Consider the following 18,894-nt stretch of genomic DNA (forward strand, 5'->3'; position numbering starts at 1 on the left):
AATAATTTACTCAGAATAGATTCAAATAAAATCTGTCATCCATTGTAAAATCAGACACAATAGTTTTAATTTGCAAATTACGTTTTTTTAAATGTTGTGAGACATTGCAACATTTTTTAGAGATATTTTAACCAAATAATAACAGGAAATGTACATTTGAATACAACAATTTTGTCAGACCAAGCCAGCTTTTTAAAATTGTTTCACCGAAATAACAACAGACTATGTTAACGGGCTTGAAACATATGAAATTCCATTTGAAAAATTCCTACTGAGGTGTAAAGAGGCCTTAAAGTGTAATGGAAAAATGATTCCTATGCTTGCTAATGAATAACGTTTTATGAGCAGGGCGCCTTGTCCTCTTGGTGCGAAAGAGTGATTTTGTTGTATCCCTGGAATCGGTTTAGCATTCTTGATTTTAGTTTATCCTCCATAGAAATGTTCCTCTTTGCTCCTCGTTACTCTCTTGTTTTAAGCAGGCCATCCACAGTCAAATTTGTTCGCCTAACAAATTCGACTGTTGATGGCCTGCTTAAAACAAGAGAGGACGCTATAGTCGGGTTGGTGTCCCGACTATCTAATACCCGTCACTCGGCTTAATGGAGTGCGAGGGAGATGGATACATCAAATTTTTTTGATTGCTCATAACTTTTAAATGAATGGTCAGATTTGTGAAATGTTGTTTGGACCAAAGATATATGGAATTTGAGGTAAGGATATGTTTCTGTAAATCAACAGATTGCAAACTTCTTCGCCTTGTTTCCCTCTTTAAAATGGCTTCTACTCCATTGCAAGCCGTTTTTTCATTTGAAGTTACATGAAAGTGTGTTTCTGCTCGTATTCCAAAATCGCTTTTATGCAATAAAAGATTTGACATCTGATATCTGTTTTTATAGTGTTGAGCAGCTCCATCAGTGCAGCATATAATTTTGCTTTTTTGGTATAAGCCGAAATAGGCACATTTTTAATTAACACGCCTCACAAGAAAATAGTTCTTGTTTTCATGTTTGTCGATCCCTGTATCGATTCGAGAACTGAGTTATCATCTCAGTCACTGTTGGTACTCCAGTGTCTCGAAATAAAGTGCTATTTTCAACGTAATGATGCCACTTCACCCCAAGCATCCTCCGTAATGCTTTTGTGATGCAAGTCTGAACCCTTCTTAGCGACGTGTCGCAAGCGGTGCCCCAGCATGTTATTCCCCAATTTAGGGTTGGGAGAACAATGGCTTTAAAGAGCCGCACCTTGGCCTGAAGGGATAATCCGCTATCTGAGCGAAGTAGCCAGTCCATTTTGTCCAGATTCGTCCTCGCTGACCCACAGATACGGTCAATCTGACCCTTCCAGCATAGACGGCGGCCTAAGGTAACACCGAGGTATGTTACTCTCTGCTCGTGTTTAAGTCTATCACCATCCAAGAATAATTTTGCTATATAATTTTTTTCAGGATTAATACTTTCATTTAATTTTTTTTATAAAATTACTTTGCTCTGTCGAAATAAAATGATGCGATTTTAAATTAAGAAGTCGTTCGTATAGTAAGTCAACAAAATTGTCAACTGGTAAAATCTGGGTTAGTAATCTTGTCCTGTCAACCGCTTTCCATGTCTTAGACTCAACCTTTTCATTCATATCTTCATGAAGTAAATTTTTTAACCTCGTCGAAAGAATATTTACATCGGGGCAATTGACACACTAGTTTAAGTAGCACTCGGGATTCCGGTCTGGACAAATGAGCTGGTAAAGGCAATCCTTATAGTTGGTTAAAGGTGGTTGCGAATTTTTGGTATGATTGATGATGTCAATCGCAGCCAACATTGACTTGCAGTTCTGATGGTAAGTACAGATATTTTATCTTTCATGCCAGGCATTACACGACTGTGCTCCCCGTTACACCTTTTATACCTGTTACTCGTAGAGTAAAAGGGTATATTGTATTCGTGCAAAAGTATGTAACAGGGAGAAGGAAACGTTTCCGACCCTATAAAGTATATATTTATATTCTTGATCAGGGTCACTAGTCGAGTCGATATAGCCATGTCCGTCTGTCTGACTGTCTAAATGAACGCTGAGATCTCGGAAACTACAAAAGCTAGACGGTTAAGACTTTCAACACATATTCTTGGGCTTCCTACGCAGCGCAAATTTATTTCAGCCGAGCCCCACGCCCCCTCTAGCGCCCACAATCGCCAAACTAACAATTTTAAAATGTTTCCTGCGCCCACATCTTTAAAGATTTCCGAGAAGTATAAATGCAATTTTGTTGTATATATTTATACCTATCGAAATGTAGAACACATTTTTCAAATCGGACCATTCATTAAAAAGTTATACGCAATCAAAATTTATGCATCTATCTCCCTCGCACTCCCTTTAGTTGAGGTTCGAATATTAGATAGTCGGGACACCAACCCGAGTACAGCGTTCGCACTCCCTTTAGCTGAGTGACGGGTATTAGATAGTCGGGACATCAACCTGACTATAGCGTTCTCTCTTGTTTTCCCTCATTTTTTTCATCATTTTATTTTCCTCACTTATGATGAATATTTTTCGATCAGTGAGCGATATGTATTTGAATAAGCAAAGATGACAATTTGTATCGTGATTGATATTTATTTTTTTTCATCATAGTCGGCTAGTTTTTGAGGTCTAATAAAATTCTTTTTTTTTCGTAGTCGGCCTTGGAATGACAGATTTTTCTGTTTTTCAACCATGCAAATATGTATTTGTTGTTGTGAAAGTAACTATTTGATTGGTAGAATGGACAATTTTTGTGGTTGGGGACTGTTTGACAATTGTATTGTTAATTGTTTAATTTTACCAAGTTTTTTTTTGTGTTTATATCAGCTATATTGGCATACCTTTATCTTCGCTACTTAACTTTAAAAATTCCCAAAATTTTGCCTAAAAGCCGAAAAAAGATTTTGATCTATGCAAACTAATTAAAAAATAAAATAAAACATATCCAGAGATTTTGTGTGGTAAATACGCATTTTTTTTGCATTTCGTTCGTGTGTGTGTGCAGTGGAGCTAATTAATGTTTTTTACAAATCCAAATTAATAACGTTTGGACAACGTTTGAAACTAATAAATAATTTGTTAATCGAGTTTTTGGATTTCAAAAATAAAAAAAATTTTAAGGAAAATTTCGAACCGTTACCAAAATCTGATTCTGATCGGAGCATGATTTTGCATATAGGAAAATCTGTAAAAGACCGACCCAAAATATACATAACAATTTTCCCCAAAATCAGCTTAATGGGACTTCCGTTGGTCCAACAATAGGGTCTTACCACAGAACGGATGGTCCGTAAGGTTTTGCCGTTCCGAAAATTTCCTAGTTAGTCCGCCATCCAATTTTGACGGACTTTGACGGGCTCTTTTATGCGATAGTTAGGCGATGTTTGGTGCAACTCTGAATTCTTCCTCTTGACTGTGAAAATTGGAACGATGACTGCGAGAACAAATCAAATCGATGGCGGGAAAAAATTAAATAATGCTTCAGCTCATTGTTTTTTGGGTTTCTTTTGAATTATTTGTAGTTTGTTAGGAGCGGAAAAGCGTTCGCAAGCAGGTTGCTATGTGTGGTCCAAAATGTAAGCTGTTGTTCGTACGAAAACATCAATGTTTTGCAGCAAAGTGCCAGAATATGTTCTGCACTTCGTAAATATAAATAATATTAATTAAAAGTGTACTTTGTACTCCTATAAAGTTCCAAAGTTGCTATAAATTACCAAAAAATTCCAACCGTTTCAAACGAATGGACTCTCTGGGAAGAGGCTATTAAAGCCTAGTATATGAACGTCATAATAGCGTCGACCAGTTAGCAACGAAAATGGAATGGTGGAATTTGGATTTGATTTTTTGATGCCAAAGACCATACCGCTTCCTTAACGACTTTTCTGATTAATCCCTTTTTTGAACTATAATAACCTATGTAATGATTAATCGATTTAGCGTCTCTTATTGTTAACGTAGTTAATTTGTTAAGCGTTTATGAGTAATAAGGTATAGAAACTCCATTTGCTCTGCCGCTCTCTTCGGCGAATTCGCCAATGATGCCACCTAGGCGAAAAACGAAAATTTCCCTAATTTTTAATATGTTCGATTCAAACATGCATTTTGGGCCCATGGTGAGTTTTATGGACTCTCACCACTATTGCTGTTGCTTCGCACATGTTGGATGCGGTGAGAAATCAATGTTTGCTTCGAACTTGGCCTTGAATTGGCTCTCAGCAGAGCTTGGGCAGAGGTTCGGGCAGAGGAAATGGTGCCTCTATACAGTTTCTTACTCTATGCTCTATGTCTACTCTTACTACTTTGGAAAACTCTTTCCATTTTCTTACGCTCTTACGCTCGCTCTGCCTCTCTCGCTCAGACCTAGCGTTTTGATTGCACTTCACGTTTCGTTACGTTTTGATTGCACTTCACGTTGTTTTGTTACGTTTTGATTGCCAGCGGAAAAGTTTTGAAAAACTCAGCCGATCTGAGTACCATTGGAAAATCTGTGCAATAAAATTTCCGAAAAAAAAACATAAACTTTCCCTCTATATATTTTCTTACTCTATGGTCTCGATGAGAGTGTTGATTGAAATGCAGTGCAAAGTAATTCAATTTATTCAATTATATACACGCTGGCATTTATATCAGATCGAGAATTGTATATATATACACCTAATATGTATATTAGAGAAAAGTGAACAGTTACACCAGCACTTCATTGGCAGCATCCACATCTTCGGCTTCAGCTTCCTCGCCGCCTTCCTCGGCCCCTTCCAATTCGGGACGCTTGGGGCGACGGTTCCTGCGACGGCGAGGACGTAGCCGTTCGAAGTCGCTATCCCCATCGGCAGCGCGTTGGCGCCGATTTGGCGGCTCGTCGCTGTCGTCGTCGATCCCCTTCCGGTGATGGCAGATCCCCCACGTTAAAATTGGTAATTGTCTGAAAAACAGATTAGTGTTATTATAAATAAAATAGTATATAACACAATACTTACACATTTCTCCATCGAGATTTGTCAAGCCATGCACAGCACAACTGAATTTTGCGAATTACCGCGGAACACAAGAGTTGCCAGTTGGTTAAACTTAGTGTTGTAGATCGTACTTGCCGATATATCGATATAAATACCAAGATTTTGGTTTATCCGCACGCTGTCTCGCTGGTTGGATAGTGTGACCGCGTGGAAAGCCCAATTTAAATGACTTGAATTCTCGAAATCTGTGGGTTTGATTTCAATGAAATTAAAGTCTAGTACTCAGTACGACGAAAACTGCTAGCTAAGCGTAGGAGTAAGCAAGAGGCAATTAGGTAGCTAAAGCCTTTAGCCGGGGACTTTATCCCACCTCGGTACTCAGTTGAGCTAAGGAAATAGTAAGAAAATACCACAAAAATACTATATTTACTATACGCCTTTAGCCGCGGCCCACTGTGGGGCGCCTAGAACAAAAGCCTGCCAAAATGGTTTTTTTTTTTTTAAGATTTTCCAAAATGTTGCAATGTAACTTAAAAAACAATTGAATTCTCTATACACATCAAAAGGAATGAGTGATCTGTGTTGAATGGTTCTCCCACTACAGATTTATAAAGTGGATTTTTCGAAATATAATTTTAGCCAATAAGAAAAAACGGTATTTTTACACATCTTTGAAATTTTTCTGAAAGCGCCCAAGGGCCTAAGTTGTATATGTAACGATTGAAATTTTAAGAGCAACCAATTCTTAAATTATTAAAAAAAAAAATTAAAATTTTAGATACATAATTACTATTTTTTTTTAATTTTTTAAAAGTGGTCCAAAAAAAAGGGATTTTTTGGATATCCTTGGACGTAAAGTAGTGTTACACCCTAGATCCCCGTTTAATTCTTTTTTTAAAAAAAAGTTTAGATATTTAACTACATGTTCTGAAAAAATTAGCCTGCCCTTTTGTGCCTCTTCTGAGAAAACCGCAGTTTAAGTTAGCAAGAAATGTTCATAATTTGAAATATCGTCAGCCCTGGTTCATTCGCGCGCCCTAACATCATGAAGATATTTTACTTATGTGAAGGTATTGATGAAGATAATGATAAATTAGTAAACAAATTTGGGTTTACAATTTTAAATTATGTTATTTTACTAAGAATACATATATGAAGTAAATACCGGTTTCTACCAGTTTTTTTTGAAAATATGCTATATTTCCTTGATTGATTCTATGACATCTATAAGATATCATTGACCAATTAAAAAAAAAGGTAAGCATAGAGCTAAAATGATAAATAATGACTTAATCCCAATTTATATGAACCAATATTGAAATAGAACCGAGACATTCCCCTTTGTAATAAGCGTTTATATGGCAGCTATAAGATATAGTTGACCGATTTGAATAATTTTTTTTTTCAAAAATCAAGTTAAATTAAAAAAAAATATTGGGAAACTTAGAACCCTATAAGTAATTTATTTATATTTCTTTCCTTAAAAAAACAATTTTTTTTTTTTCTTAAAAATTTTTTACAACAAAAAAATTTCACTAAAAAAATTCACCTTATGATGTTTTTTTACATATTTAATTGCCTTCAACAATGCCCCATCAAAAGATATTCGATATAGGGCTCCGCTGATTTAAGGCAGACTTTTGGCTTTTTCGCCCCACTGTGCGGCCCAAAGAAGAAAAAATTGAATCTTTGGCTGTGTTTGTGCAGAAGCGGTGTGCCAATAACATGTTATTAATGGAATGAAAAACCTAGAAACCAATGGAAAACTGCCTCTAGGAGTTGCGGCAATACATATCCTCAAGCCAACAGCCAATTTAAAGCAGGTCGGCTCAACATTTTGTAAAATTTCAAAATTGGCGCCAGTTAATTTGCTTGCTGTGAACCCAGCTGGTTTACAATAAGACCATGATGCAAGCAAAGCGGGTGAACTTTGAAAACTTCGGTCACACTACAAAAGAATAATATTTTTCGACTAGTGAAACTCTTAGCCCAATTGTAGGACTTGAAGTCCGTAAAATTTGCTTGGTTAAATTGACCAACAAAGATAGTTACGTAACTATTAAAATAGTTACGTGTATTTTGTTTTTGCTTTGGGTGTGTGTCTTTGCTAATTGTGTGTATTTTGTTGTTGTGAAATAACTATTTACTTAGTAGAATTGACAATTTTGCTGGTTGGGGCCTGTTTGACAATTATTACAGTTGATTTTACCAAGTTTTTTTTTGTGTGTAGGCTTTCATTGGAATTCGCTCGCTAAATATGGTATTTTTGTATTGTATGTATTTTGTCAGCGGAGATATGTCGTGATTTATTTGGCGGAGATATGTCGTTTATAAACGACATATTTTTCCCGTTGATCAACGCGGAGTTATGTCGTCTAAAAAACTGAAACCGACATATCTCCGCGCAGAGATGTGACGTTTACGAACAAAATATTTTCGCGCGGATATATGTCGTTTTTAAACGTTATATCTCCGCCCGGAGATATGTCGTTCGTAGAAGGGTTGAGATATGTCGCGCGGAGATACATATGTCGCGCGAAGATATGACACTTTCCATTTTCTGTGGTATTTCCTTTCAATTTCCTTAGCTCGTCTGAGTACCTCGGTGGAAAAAAGTCCCCGGCTAAAGGCGTAAGCTACCTATTTGCCTCTCGCTTACTCCTATGCTTAGCTAGCAGTTTTCATCGATGTGTGAATTTTGGCACTCAAAATGCTAGATTTAAGCACAAAATACTTGACATTTTTCCTGAGTGTACAGACATGTGCTCAGCGCCTTTAAAAACGGTATTTTAAAATGGTTCAGGGATGTCCAACCAAAATTTCACCCCTAAAAGCAAATCTCAGTGTCACAAAAACCGTTTTAAACTCAACCGTCGCCGGTTTCTGAGATACTACTGAATATGCAGATATCTAATTTCATTTTTCAATGGTTTTGACCGTAAATAATAATTGTTTGAGATTTTTATTTTAAAAGGCCTACTGAGGTTTTTACAAGTTTTAATGAACAATTTAACTGGTTTTTATGCAGTTTATAGATATGAACAAATAACAGTTAATTTGCTTTCCAGACTTGTTGAAATGCATATACTTTGTGGACAAGAATAAAAATAACGTTATTTTTGACGTTTAAAACCAAATATCACAGTAGTCTTTTTAAAATAATAATCTCAAATAATGATTATTTACGGTCCCTGGTTTTTTCCAGAGCTTGCAAGGTTCGGTCAACCTTTTCAAAGTGTTTTTTTCAAAAAAACCTGTCACTTACAAACCCTATGAAAAAAGGGTTTTTGCTTAACAGATGTTACGCACAGAGCACAACCCTTGTTCACGCCAAAAAGGCGTTTAATTTCTGGAGGCAGTGTCGAGCGGCAGTTTTCTCCAGATGTCCACATATTGCTTGCTCGCACTGCCCTTCGCTCTCCCTCTCCAACTCTTCCGCAAGTCTCCGCTCCGCTCTGGAGCCCATAAGCTAAGTTAGGCTTAAGGAGTTCCTATTTTCAAGTGACCAAATAAACAGCCGCACGTCGCGCAAAACCCCGAAGGTTTCTAACCGTGTTTTCGAAACTTATTTCTGCGCGGATTTAATCCATTTCCCTGGGACTCATCATCGCTTCGACAATCAAGCCACCCCCGCCCCAACAACCCTTTTTTTCAGAGTTACTTCGGTTTGGGCTTCTACTGACTACTTTGCTCGGTCTGTTAAGGAAAACGGTCTTTTGTGAAGGTATGAATGCGTGTGTGACCTGTTCAGTAATGCTTCAGTCGTAACATTGCTTTTTGATTATTAAAATTCAAAAGGGTAAGGGAAAATACGTAATGTGTCTCTAAAGCTGAATCTGTAAGCTTAGCCCATTTACCAATAAATTCCAATATTCTACATATTTTAAACAATTTACGATTCCAAAACTCCACTTTTGGCATATCTTTCTTATGTAGTAATTAATAATTAAATCCACGTAATAAGAAGCGAATCTTTTTAGCTGCAGGAAAAATTAGAGCTTTCTAACAGGTTAAACCTCTTTTAGCAGTTTAAAATTTTGTTTATGTAGTTCACAACATTATTTGGTTTTGTTCAAATTATTTCGAAAGATTTGAAAGAACGCGCGAACCATTTTGTAGGAATAGGCTTGGTTGGAATACTTTGAGACATTTTTATACCCGTTACTCGTAGAGTAAAAGGGTATATTAGATTCGTGCAAAAGTATGTAACAGCTAGAAGGAAGCTTTTCCGACCCCATAAAGTATATATATTCTTGATCAGGGGCATTAGCCGAGTCGATCCAGCCATGTCCGTCTGTCCGTCTGTATGAACGCTGAGATCTCAGAAACTACAAAAGCTAAAAGGTTGAGATTTCCCACACATATTCTTTGGCTTCCTACGCAGCGCAAGTTTATTTTAGCCGAGCGCCACGCCCCCTCTAACGCCCACATCTTTAAAGATTTCCGAGAAGTATAAATGCAATTTTGTTGTGTATATTTATACCTATCGAAATGTAGAAGACATTTTTCAAATCGGACCATTCATTAAAAAGTTATACGCAATCAAAATTTATATATCTATCTCCCTCGCACTCCCTTTAGCTGAGCTACCATTATAGTCGGGACACCAACCCGAGTACAGCGTTCGCTTTAGCTGAGTGACGGGTATTAAATAGTCGGGACACCAACCCGACTATAGCGTTCTCTCTTGTTATAACCTTTACTCGTAGAGTAAAATGTATTCGTGCAAAAGTATGTAACAGCTAGAAGGAAGCGTTTCCGACCCCATAAAGTATATATTTTCTTGATTAGGGTCTCTAGCCGAGTCGATCTAGCCATGTCTATCTGTCTGTCTGCCCGTCCGGTTGAATGCTGACATCTCGGAAACTACAAAAGCTAGAAGGTTGAGTTTTTCCACACATATTCTTGGGCAGCGCAAGTTTATTTCAGCCGAGCGCCACGCCCCCTCTAACTCCCACAATCGCCCTCTAACGATTTTAAAATGTGTCTGGCGCCCTCACCTTTAAAGATTTAGGAGAAGTACAAACGCAATTTTGTTATTTATATTTATACCTATCGAAATGTAGAAGACATTTTTCAAATCGGACCATTCATTAAAAAGTTATACGCAATAAAAAAATGTTATATATCCATCTCCCTCGCACTCCCTTTAGCCGAGTGACGGGTAGTAGATAGTCAGGACATGAGCCCGACTATAGCGTTCTCTCTTGTTTATTTTAGGACTTATGATAGTTAATTTGAACCGATCTGCCTTTTATAGCTCATTTGATAGGTAATTCGTTTCTTTATGGCATTTCTTATTAAAGATAGTTCCTTATATAGTCAATAAATATATTGAAGCAAACAAAAAAATAACAGTTAACCTAAATTCAGAATACAATTTTATGTACATTTATATGTACAATGCAATTTTAGAATTATCTTGATTTACTATGTAAAATTTATGCACATATCACAGCAGGCCTATACTTTTCCCTTTCTAGAGAAAACCCATTTTTCTGACTTTTATTTAATAGTCGTCTTATGAAACCCTTTTAGGTGACAGTTAATTTAAAAGGGTTTCACCGATTACTTTGTTGGGTTGAGCTGCTTCGGGTTCCGCTCAGAGAGAGAGTTTGTGAACAAAATTGTTTTCGGTTTTGTCGAGAGTCAAACTGCCTTAGGAAAATCGGTTGACAGTTATTTGTAACCTCTGGAGTTTTCAGTGTGGTTTGCGGCCATTTTGTAAGTGGGCAATGCCTTATAATCACTAAACGTTTAAAATTTTAATTCTTTTTATTGTATTTTAAAACATAATTAAAGTTATAAATATGAATGTAAGTGAAAGTGGATCTCAAATGTAGGAATCTTGCGTCGAGCAGTGTATAATAAATATCGAAAACTTAAATCGAATGCGTGTAATGCAATGAGAAACGAATGAAAGGCGAAAGGATCGACCGAAGGGAGATTGCGGGGGATCCCTAGGAGATGGAATACGGGTAAAATAAATACAAGGCCGAAAAAAGACCTTGGTCTTACACACTAGCAACCCCGAGTCGTAGAGGAATCACATGGCCTGGCTAACGGGATGCGTCTCCGCGGTGCAGTGGCGCCTACGCGTTGTCATTGGCCATGACCTTGTTGATCCAGGGCACGAAGCGCTGGATGTTGGTGTAGACGCCGGGCAGGTGTTCCCGCCCACAGCCGATGCCCCAGGACACGAGTCCAATTAATGTCTTGCGACCGTCCATGGTCAGCGTTAGCGGCCCGCCGCTGTCGCCCTGGCAGGAATCCCGCCCGCCATCCTTGTAGCCTGCGCACAAGAAGACCTGGAAGAGAAGAGGTGGTTAATGACACGCTAAGGATGGCACAAAATATTGATACGAAAAGTGGATATATAAATCAATATTTAACGAAACCGTCGATAAATACATCGATATTTTAACATTGTAATATATTTGCGATAAATCTATATTCATTTCAATTTGAAAAAAAACAAGATAGGAAGCTAGCTTCGGACAGCCGAAGCTTATATGTATACCCTTGCAGATTCCCATTAACTTACAAATAGCAAAAATTTTAAATTTCGTATTTTAAATTCTAAATTTTATATTTTAAATTCGTATTAATCTTTCTATCCTTCCCTATGGCAGCTACATAATATAGTCATCCGATTTTTGTTAAATTCCGAAATTCGAAATTCCGAAATATTAAATAAAAATCATATCCTAGAGTAGAAGAGAATACAATAACAAGAGAGAACGCTATAGTCGGGTGCCCCGACTATCAGATACCCGTTACTCAGCTAAAGGGACTTTGATCCGCCGTAACTTTTTAACGAATGGTCCGATTTAAAAAATTTCTTCTACATTTCGATAGGTATTCATAAACACAATAAAACTGCATTTTTAGTTTTCCGAAATATTGAAATTTCTAAAATCGTATATAAGCGATTGTGGGCGTTAGAGGGGGCGTGGCACCCTTTTGAAACAAACTTGCGCTGCGTAGGAACTCCTAGATTCTGCATGCAAAATGTCAATCTTCTAGCTTTTATAGTTTCCGAGATCTCAGCGTTCATACAGACAGACAGACGGACAGACAGACGGAAAGACGGACAGACGGACATGGCTAGATCGACTCGGCTAGTGATCCTGATCAAGAATATATATAGTTTATAGGGTCGGAAACGCTTCCTTCTACCTGTTACATACTTTTGCACGAATCTAATATACCCTTTTACTCTACGAGTAACGGGTATAAAAATCAACGGAGCTATAATTTGTTTCCATTTAATTTCCCATTAATTTTTCGATCTTTCCTATGGCAGCTATATGATTTAGTCGTCCGATTTTGATCAAATTAAAATTGAAATTCGGAAATATTTAAAAAGGGTCATACCCTAGAGTAAAAGGGAATACAACAAAAACCAAAGACTCTAGAATTTATTTCCTATTACTTTTCCATTTATTTTCCGATCGTTCCTATGGCAGCTATATGATATTTTATAAATCCCTAGACCCAACCCATTGACTACTCACATCATGAATGGCCTCGCGTCTTCCTGCCGCGCGGAACCATCGCTGGCAGCGATCATTGGAGATCACCTCCACGTCCACCTCCTGCAGCACGGAGGGTACTGTGCTCTGGCCATGTCGCGTACGCCCCCAGCCCGCCACAGTGGCCATTTTGCCCGTCAACTTGGTGGACGAAGGCGGCAGACAGACGGGAATAATGTGCTGCTTGTAGACCACATTCCGGTCCAAGCGGATCAGGGCCACGTCATTCTTGAAGTCGGCGGGATTGTAGTGCGGGTGCACCTCCTTCCGCTCGATGCCATACTCTTCGTGATTTAGCCGCTCCTCCTGGCCACGGACATCCCATTCGCCCAGTCGGATCTTCATGTTGGAGTTGGTAGTGCTGAATGGATATCAAAGATGGTTTAAGTACCTTTTCCTTTTCCCCTTTCTGCAACACTTACGTAGCCACACAGTGGGCAGCCGTGACCACCCATCGGTTGGAGATCAGTGCACCACCGCAGCTGAGCTTTCGCGTGAGGAATCCACTCTTTATTAGCGCCACCTGCCAGGGATGGGAGCCAAAGCCCGTGGAATGCCCACCCACAATGCGATTGGACCGCGTGTAGACCTCGCCGCAGCCTGGGAATAAACAGATGAAGAATCTATTGTATAGGTAGCCCCTAAGACATTCTTAAAAAACACCAAAGTGAGTTGAGAAAAGAACTACAGAATAAGAAGAGAGTGACAGAGTGGGTGAGTGGTGGTTGTGTGGTGCAGCTTATAGGAAAACCAATTGCAGTGGTGCCAGAGAACAGAGAGAGTGTGAGATTGCTTTGTACCCGGCACTGGACGATAGCTGGCATCGTGGTAGCCTCCACTCTGGTACTCCTCCGCTGCCTCGCCAGCGTTCAGGTCCAGGACATTGCCCACGGCGAAGGCCTGGGCGTTGGGCAGCGGTTCGTGGGGCGGTGGTGCGCCGGATGAGTCCAACGACGGCGAGGGGGACTCGGCATCAAAGAAGCTGTCCAGATGGTTGGTGATCCCACTGACGGAGCCCAAGTGGCCGCCGCTCTCGTGCTCCCAGCTGTTCAGGCTGGACGAGGAGGAGGAGGATGGTCGGCTGGAACCCGAGCCTGGCTTATAGGGATTGGAACCGCTGTAGAGGGTTGGTCGCTTGGTGCCGTAGTAGCTGCTGCTGGGATAAGCCGGTCGTGCGGAGGAGGACGCCGTGGATGAGGTGGACGGGGCCGCTGACAGGCCGTTGCCACTGTGGTGGTGCAGGTGGTGCTGCGGCTTGTTGGCGTTCGTCGACAGGTCGGGATAAATGTCATGCAAGTGTATTATGTCGCCTGTGTGTGAGAATCGTGATTCAGGATGATGGTCTGGGCAGCGTCTCCGGAGGTCTACGTCAGACTTTCCCCAAAAACTGACCAGCAATCATAATAAAAAGTAAGACCCCAGACACGATTGCGATTATGTCAGTTGTCCCAAAGACAAGACGGGCCCAGACTGGTCAGTCTGGCCATTAAGACAAAGACTGGGCGTTTCGCACGTAATTCAAACCAATCCGAAAGCCATTTCGGGGGAGACACAGAACGGCGTCATGACTTGATTAACACTTTCGAGGAGCTCGGCCTGATTCAAGTATGCCGTAACTTTTGCGCTGTGATTTTTCCCACATTTGAAAGCAAACAAAATAATAAAACCCTCGCAGGGCAGAGCAGGGGCAGGGTGCAGGGTGGCCCCAGTCGAATTGAAACAAAGAAAGAAAACCAAAAATTTCACTTTTAAATGCGAAAACGTTCACCTTCGTTTATTTCCGCAAGTGAGTTTTGCCCATTTTGGGGCTGACTCCGGTTTTCGGCTTTATCATTGTCGCCAGACGGCTTGGGAAAACTTTACACATGAAATAACAAAGAAAGCACGCAGAACCCACTTCTTTATAGGCTTCGAGGAAATGTTCAACCGAAAAGTGGGGAAAAAACTCTCAAAATTAAGTTAAATTGCGGTAAAGAAAAGGTTAAAGCCGAGATTGATGTGCGTCCAAAAAGCGGCAGGAAAAGAGAGAGAGGCGGTGGAAAACAAAATTTTCCACTAAGAATTATTCATAACATGTTGTAATGCCTTGTTATTGTTCAGGTTGCTTTTATGTTTGTAACGCGGGCATTCGAAAAAGAAGGCAGAAGTCTAGAAAATTAAACAGAGCACAACAAAATAGCTGCGGAACAGCTGAAGAAGGAAAACAGCAACTCAAAGTAACCAAAAACAAAACAAAACTTCGTGGGCCAAACTCATGCGTGTGTGGCATAATATAAGTGGCCTGCCTCTTCTCATTGGTCTTCTAGCTGCAGTTATTGCCGAATTCGTAATTGCATCCACTGCGATTACGATATAACCAATGCACTTGATGGCAAACCAATTGATCCATTGACCAGCGAATTCTCTATATAAGTTGTTTCTTTCGGAATGTGAACGTATGAACATCAGTAGTTAAAACAAGAGTGAACGCTATAGTCGGGTTTGTGTCCCGACTATCTAATACCCGTCACTAGGCTAAAGCGAGTGCGAGGGAGATGGATATGTAACATTTTTTGATTGCACATATGTCTGTGGGCATTTAGTGGGAATTTGTGGGCGTAAGAGGGGGCGCGGCGCTCGGCTGAAATAAACTTGCGCTGTGTAGGAAGCCCAAGAATATGTGTGTGAAATCTGAACCTTCTAGCTTTTGTAGTTTCCGAGATCTCAGCGTTCATACGGACGGACAGACAGACGGACATGGCTAGATCGACTCGGTTAGTGACCCTTATCAAGAATTTATATACTTTATGGGGTCGGAAAAGCTTCCTTCTCCGATTTACATACTTTTGCACGAATGCAATATATCCTTTTACTCTACGAGTAAAGGGTATAACAAGAGAGAACGCCATAGTGGAGTACTTCGACTATCAAATACCCGTTACTCAGCTAACGAAAGTGCGAGATATGCATTTAGCAAATCGACTGCATGTACTGCTTGAATTCATGTATTTGCTCAAAACTTGTTGATAAATATTACGATTTGAAAAATTTCTTCTACATTTTGATAGGTATATACAGACAGACAGACAGAAGGTTCGGACAAGCGTCCTTATACCTGTTACATACTTTTGCTCAAATACAATGGACCTTTTTACTCTACGAGTAATGGGTATAAACAAATTTGAGGTATAAGTAAATAGTAAGTCTATATGGATTAGTTATTTCAATTCACTTAACGATTGTCTAACTACTAACACCACTATAAAGGTAATAAATTACCTTTCTAAATGGCCTTTTCCAGATTTCGGTTTTTTTTTTAAGAAGTTCCAATTGCCTATATGTCAAGGCTTATTTGAAAAGTTTTATAAGTTATAAGTTTTTAAATACACAAAGTTATGTTTTTGTAAAAAAATCAAATAGTCCAATGTAAGGTAAAGAATTATACAATTTCTCTTAAAGCACTAGACCAATCAGTGCATATATATTTCGCGGACTAAAACATTCCCATAATATCTGCTGTATATATGTTATATTTAAGTACGCTATACGCCATATTCCACTTGGATAAACTTGTTCTGCGCTATTTAGTTGTATTTCCCCGGACAAGGCCTAAAGGCTTCTTGGCTGTGTGCTTGTGAGCTGAGCTATTTTTTGTCATTTTCGAAATGCAAGCTAATTTATAGCTCCATTATACGAAACCGAGTTGCATAACTCGAAGCGCAGCAATTTGCAATTGTAGGGAATGACGCGGGAAAAGCAGGAGGCGAAATGACTTTCAGAATCAACCGTTTGTCTGGGTTTTGGTCATCGGAATGGGAATGGTGGGGCTAAGGGCGCTCTTGATACTCACTCGTGTTGTTGACCGGGGCGGCGTGCGGACTCTCCTCGGCGTCGAGATCTTTGTCCACGCAGCACGACCAGATCATGCCGCCGGAGCAAAGATCCAGCGGCTTGCCGCCGCCCAAGACACATGAGATGGACAGGCCGCACTCGAACTTGTGGCCACGAAAGCGGCACGACTGCGGTATCACTGCAAAGACAGGGGCGGTGGGGTAAGAAAATTAGTCAACAGGTCGGAGGGTAAGGGGTCTGAGCCAAGTCAAATTGGTTGGGGCTAAGTACTTCGGGATAGCATCTCCATCACGCTGTTTTCGCCATAGTATCCGGTGCCACTGCGGCGTGACAGGGCGTCCAGGATGAGCATGTCGTGCTCCTGCTGGGCACTGGGATAGCCCAGGCCATCGGCTCTTCTTGGGGCTATCAGGAGGGCCACTAGGCCAACTCGGACCACCAGCCGCAGCCAGGTGTCCTTGGAGTGCCGGGGCAGTGGGAGCATGGCAAGCGAACGGATGGAAGGGGTGGAGCTCCACGCGGACTTTCACTTTCGATTGGGGTAGTTGCACTTTCGCTTTCTGGCTTATGATTGATTTTCAGCCACTGGAGTTACTGCAAGTGGATCGGGCAGAGCTGCTGTCCTGCCACTAGTTCACCAAGGATTTCACTTTTATTTTCATTTGGCGTTTTCTTGTGCGGTTCACGCATGCGCAGTTTCGCCGCTCCAAAAAAAGAAAATTTGTAATCTTCGCTTCACTTTTATGCCCCTGGAATTATCTTTCTTTACGCATGCGCACACAGTCTTTAAAGAGCGAGGAGCGAGCTAACGGAAAGGCGACCGCGCGTCGGGAAAATCGGCTCAGAACTAAGCCAAGCTTTTGCGGCCGCCAAGCCAAGAGCCATGAGCCGTGAGCCGAGGTACGAGGTCCGAAAAGCAGCCGAAGACCCGAAGAGATGCCGCTTTCAGCCATTTCACTTGCAGAGCAACTTCATTGAAACAGAGCGCAGCAATGTTGCCAGCGAACCGACAACATGTTGCTTGCCCGACTCCAATTGGACTCTTGTTTCTTTTCTTTTTTGTTTTGTCGCTTTTTTTGGCCAAGGTTTCTGCTTACATAAAAGGCCAAACCAAACCAATCCAAATAATCTATAATCTTTTTGGAAAATGGCCGACTCACGGCGGTTGCTGTTAACACTTTCGAATGCTGCGAGTGTGCAATTGAAGTTAATTGCAGTTGATTTTCCTGTCTGTGTATCGGTATCTGGAAACACTTTTGCTTTTGCTCATACTCGTATTACATGTGTATATCCGTGGCGGCAGCAGCTGCCATTGAACTTGCACAGCCGCCACACACAGGAATTTGATTTATAATATTTTGCCCGGCTGGCCGTCGTTTTAATAGTCATTCACAGCTGCCCAAAAACGCGGCCTTTCTTTTGGGATCTACATCTCGCAGCTTGTGCCTTTATGTTAAAGTGTAATCACCTTAAGCTCGGGCTTAATTGGCTTTCGTGTCTTTCTTTTGGAAAGTCCAATTAAGCAAGATGAATTGGCTGCCCAAGAACGGAATGTCCAACTTTCGCCGGAGGCCCAAGTCCGATTTCCAAGGGGGTTTCTCAACCTCCCGATGGGGAATTGGGTCCGAACTTGACATGGGGGAGCAGCGAAGATCAAGGTTAAGCATGGCGTGTTAACTAATATGCAAATTGTGCCAGTCGAAACGAAAGACTTAGGCAACGAACTCGATTTGACTTGACTGCAGGGGAGGGCGTCTCCGATTGTAATACTCACAGTCCAGCTCGTCGAAGAACTTGGCCTCCTTGGGCAGCTCCTTATCAATGGCCTGCTTGAGCTCCGGCGGAATCACCTCGTTGTACACCGAGTTGTAATTGCTGCTGTGCGCAGCTGCAGCTGTTGCAAGCAGCAACACTAGCAGTTGCTGCGGAGAGCGCATTTTGCAATACTTTCGTTGTTGTTTACACTTGTTGTTGCCACCGCCTGTCACTGATTTCTGCAATTGTGTTTCACTTAATTCACGTAGCGGCGCGAGTTTTTGATTGAATAATCGCACCTCGTTTGCATAGCAGGCCGAGTTGGAGTGCGCGGCCCAGTAAATGGAATTAAGCTCACAATTTTCTCCACCTTCCACACTCTTCTTTCGCGGGCTTGGCAATAATTCAGAGTGTATCTTTAATATTTTTTACTCCTCACTCGGCGTTTTCTGCGGTTTCGCGTCGCCCAAATGCAGCCGCAGTTCGCGAACAGTTTGCCGTCGCGTCGAAACACTTAATAAACAGTTGGCTGACAAATTCAAAATCAAAATGCCATCAACACCGCGAGCTGGCTGGTAAGCTGGTGAGCGGTACGCAGCGAGCCGAGCACCGACTATTGAGTAATAGTCACCAAAGAGAAGCCAAGACGAGAGAAAAGCCAGGCTAAGTCGGCGAGAGCCCGCATTGAAAACGAAAGTGGCCAACGAGTTTTGTCGCTCAACCCAACTGGCAATTGCATGTTGCTGTTGCTGCTGCGGCTGCGGCTGTTGTCGCCATGACTAATATCCAATTTCTTT

The 18,894-nt window shown here is 40.9% G+C and overlaps 1 protein-coding gene across 4 annotated transcripts; it reads right to left on the reverse strand.

The window, feature by feature from the left end:
- Window positions 1-10,732: 10,732 nt before the first annotated feature.
- On the reverse strand, window positions 10,733-18,648 carry LOC108061111 (serine proteinase stubble). 4 transcript variants are annotated; one of them, XM_017147161.3, is made up of 6 exons: window positions 18,117-18,648; window positions 16,341-16,520; window positions 13,312-13,821; window positions 12,934-13,111; window positions 12,494-12,872; window positions 10,733-11,284 (listed from the first exon to the last, which is right to left on the reverse strand). In XM_017147161.3, exons 1-6 carry the CDS (start codon window positions 18,277-18,279, stop codon window positions 11,069-11,071), a joined length of 1,626 nt encoding a protein of 541 aa, XP_017002650.1. In that variant the 5' UTR covers window positions 18,280-18,648; the 3' UTR covers window positions 10,733-11,068. The 4 variants fall into 4 exon arrangements, with proteins under 4 accessions (XP_017002650.1, XP_017002649.1, XP_017002652.1 ...); XM_017147160.3 differs by lacking the exon at window positions 18,117-18,648 and adding an exon at window positions 16,613-17,178; XM_017147163.3 differs by lacking the exon at window positions 13,312-13,821 and having other exon boundaries at window positions 18,117-18,644.
- Between the last annotated feature and the right edge of the window lie 246 nt (window positions 18,649-18,894).

The sequence above is a fragment of the Drosophila takahashii genome, chromosome 2R (genome assembly GCF_030179915.1).
Source record: "Drosophila takahashii strain IR98-3 E-12201 chromosome 2R, DtakHiC1v2, whole genome shotgun sequence".
In the NCBI taxonomy this organism is placed as follows: Eukaryota; Metazoa; Arthropoda; class Insecta; order Diptera; family Drosophilidae; genus Drosophila; species Drosophila takahashii.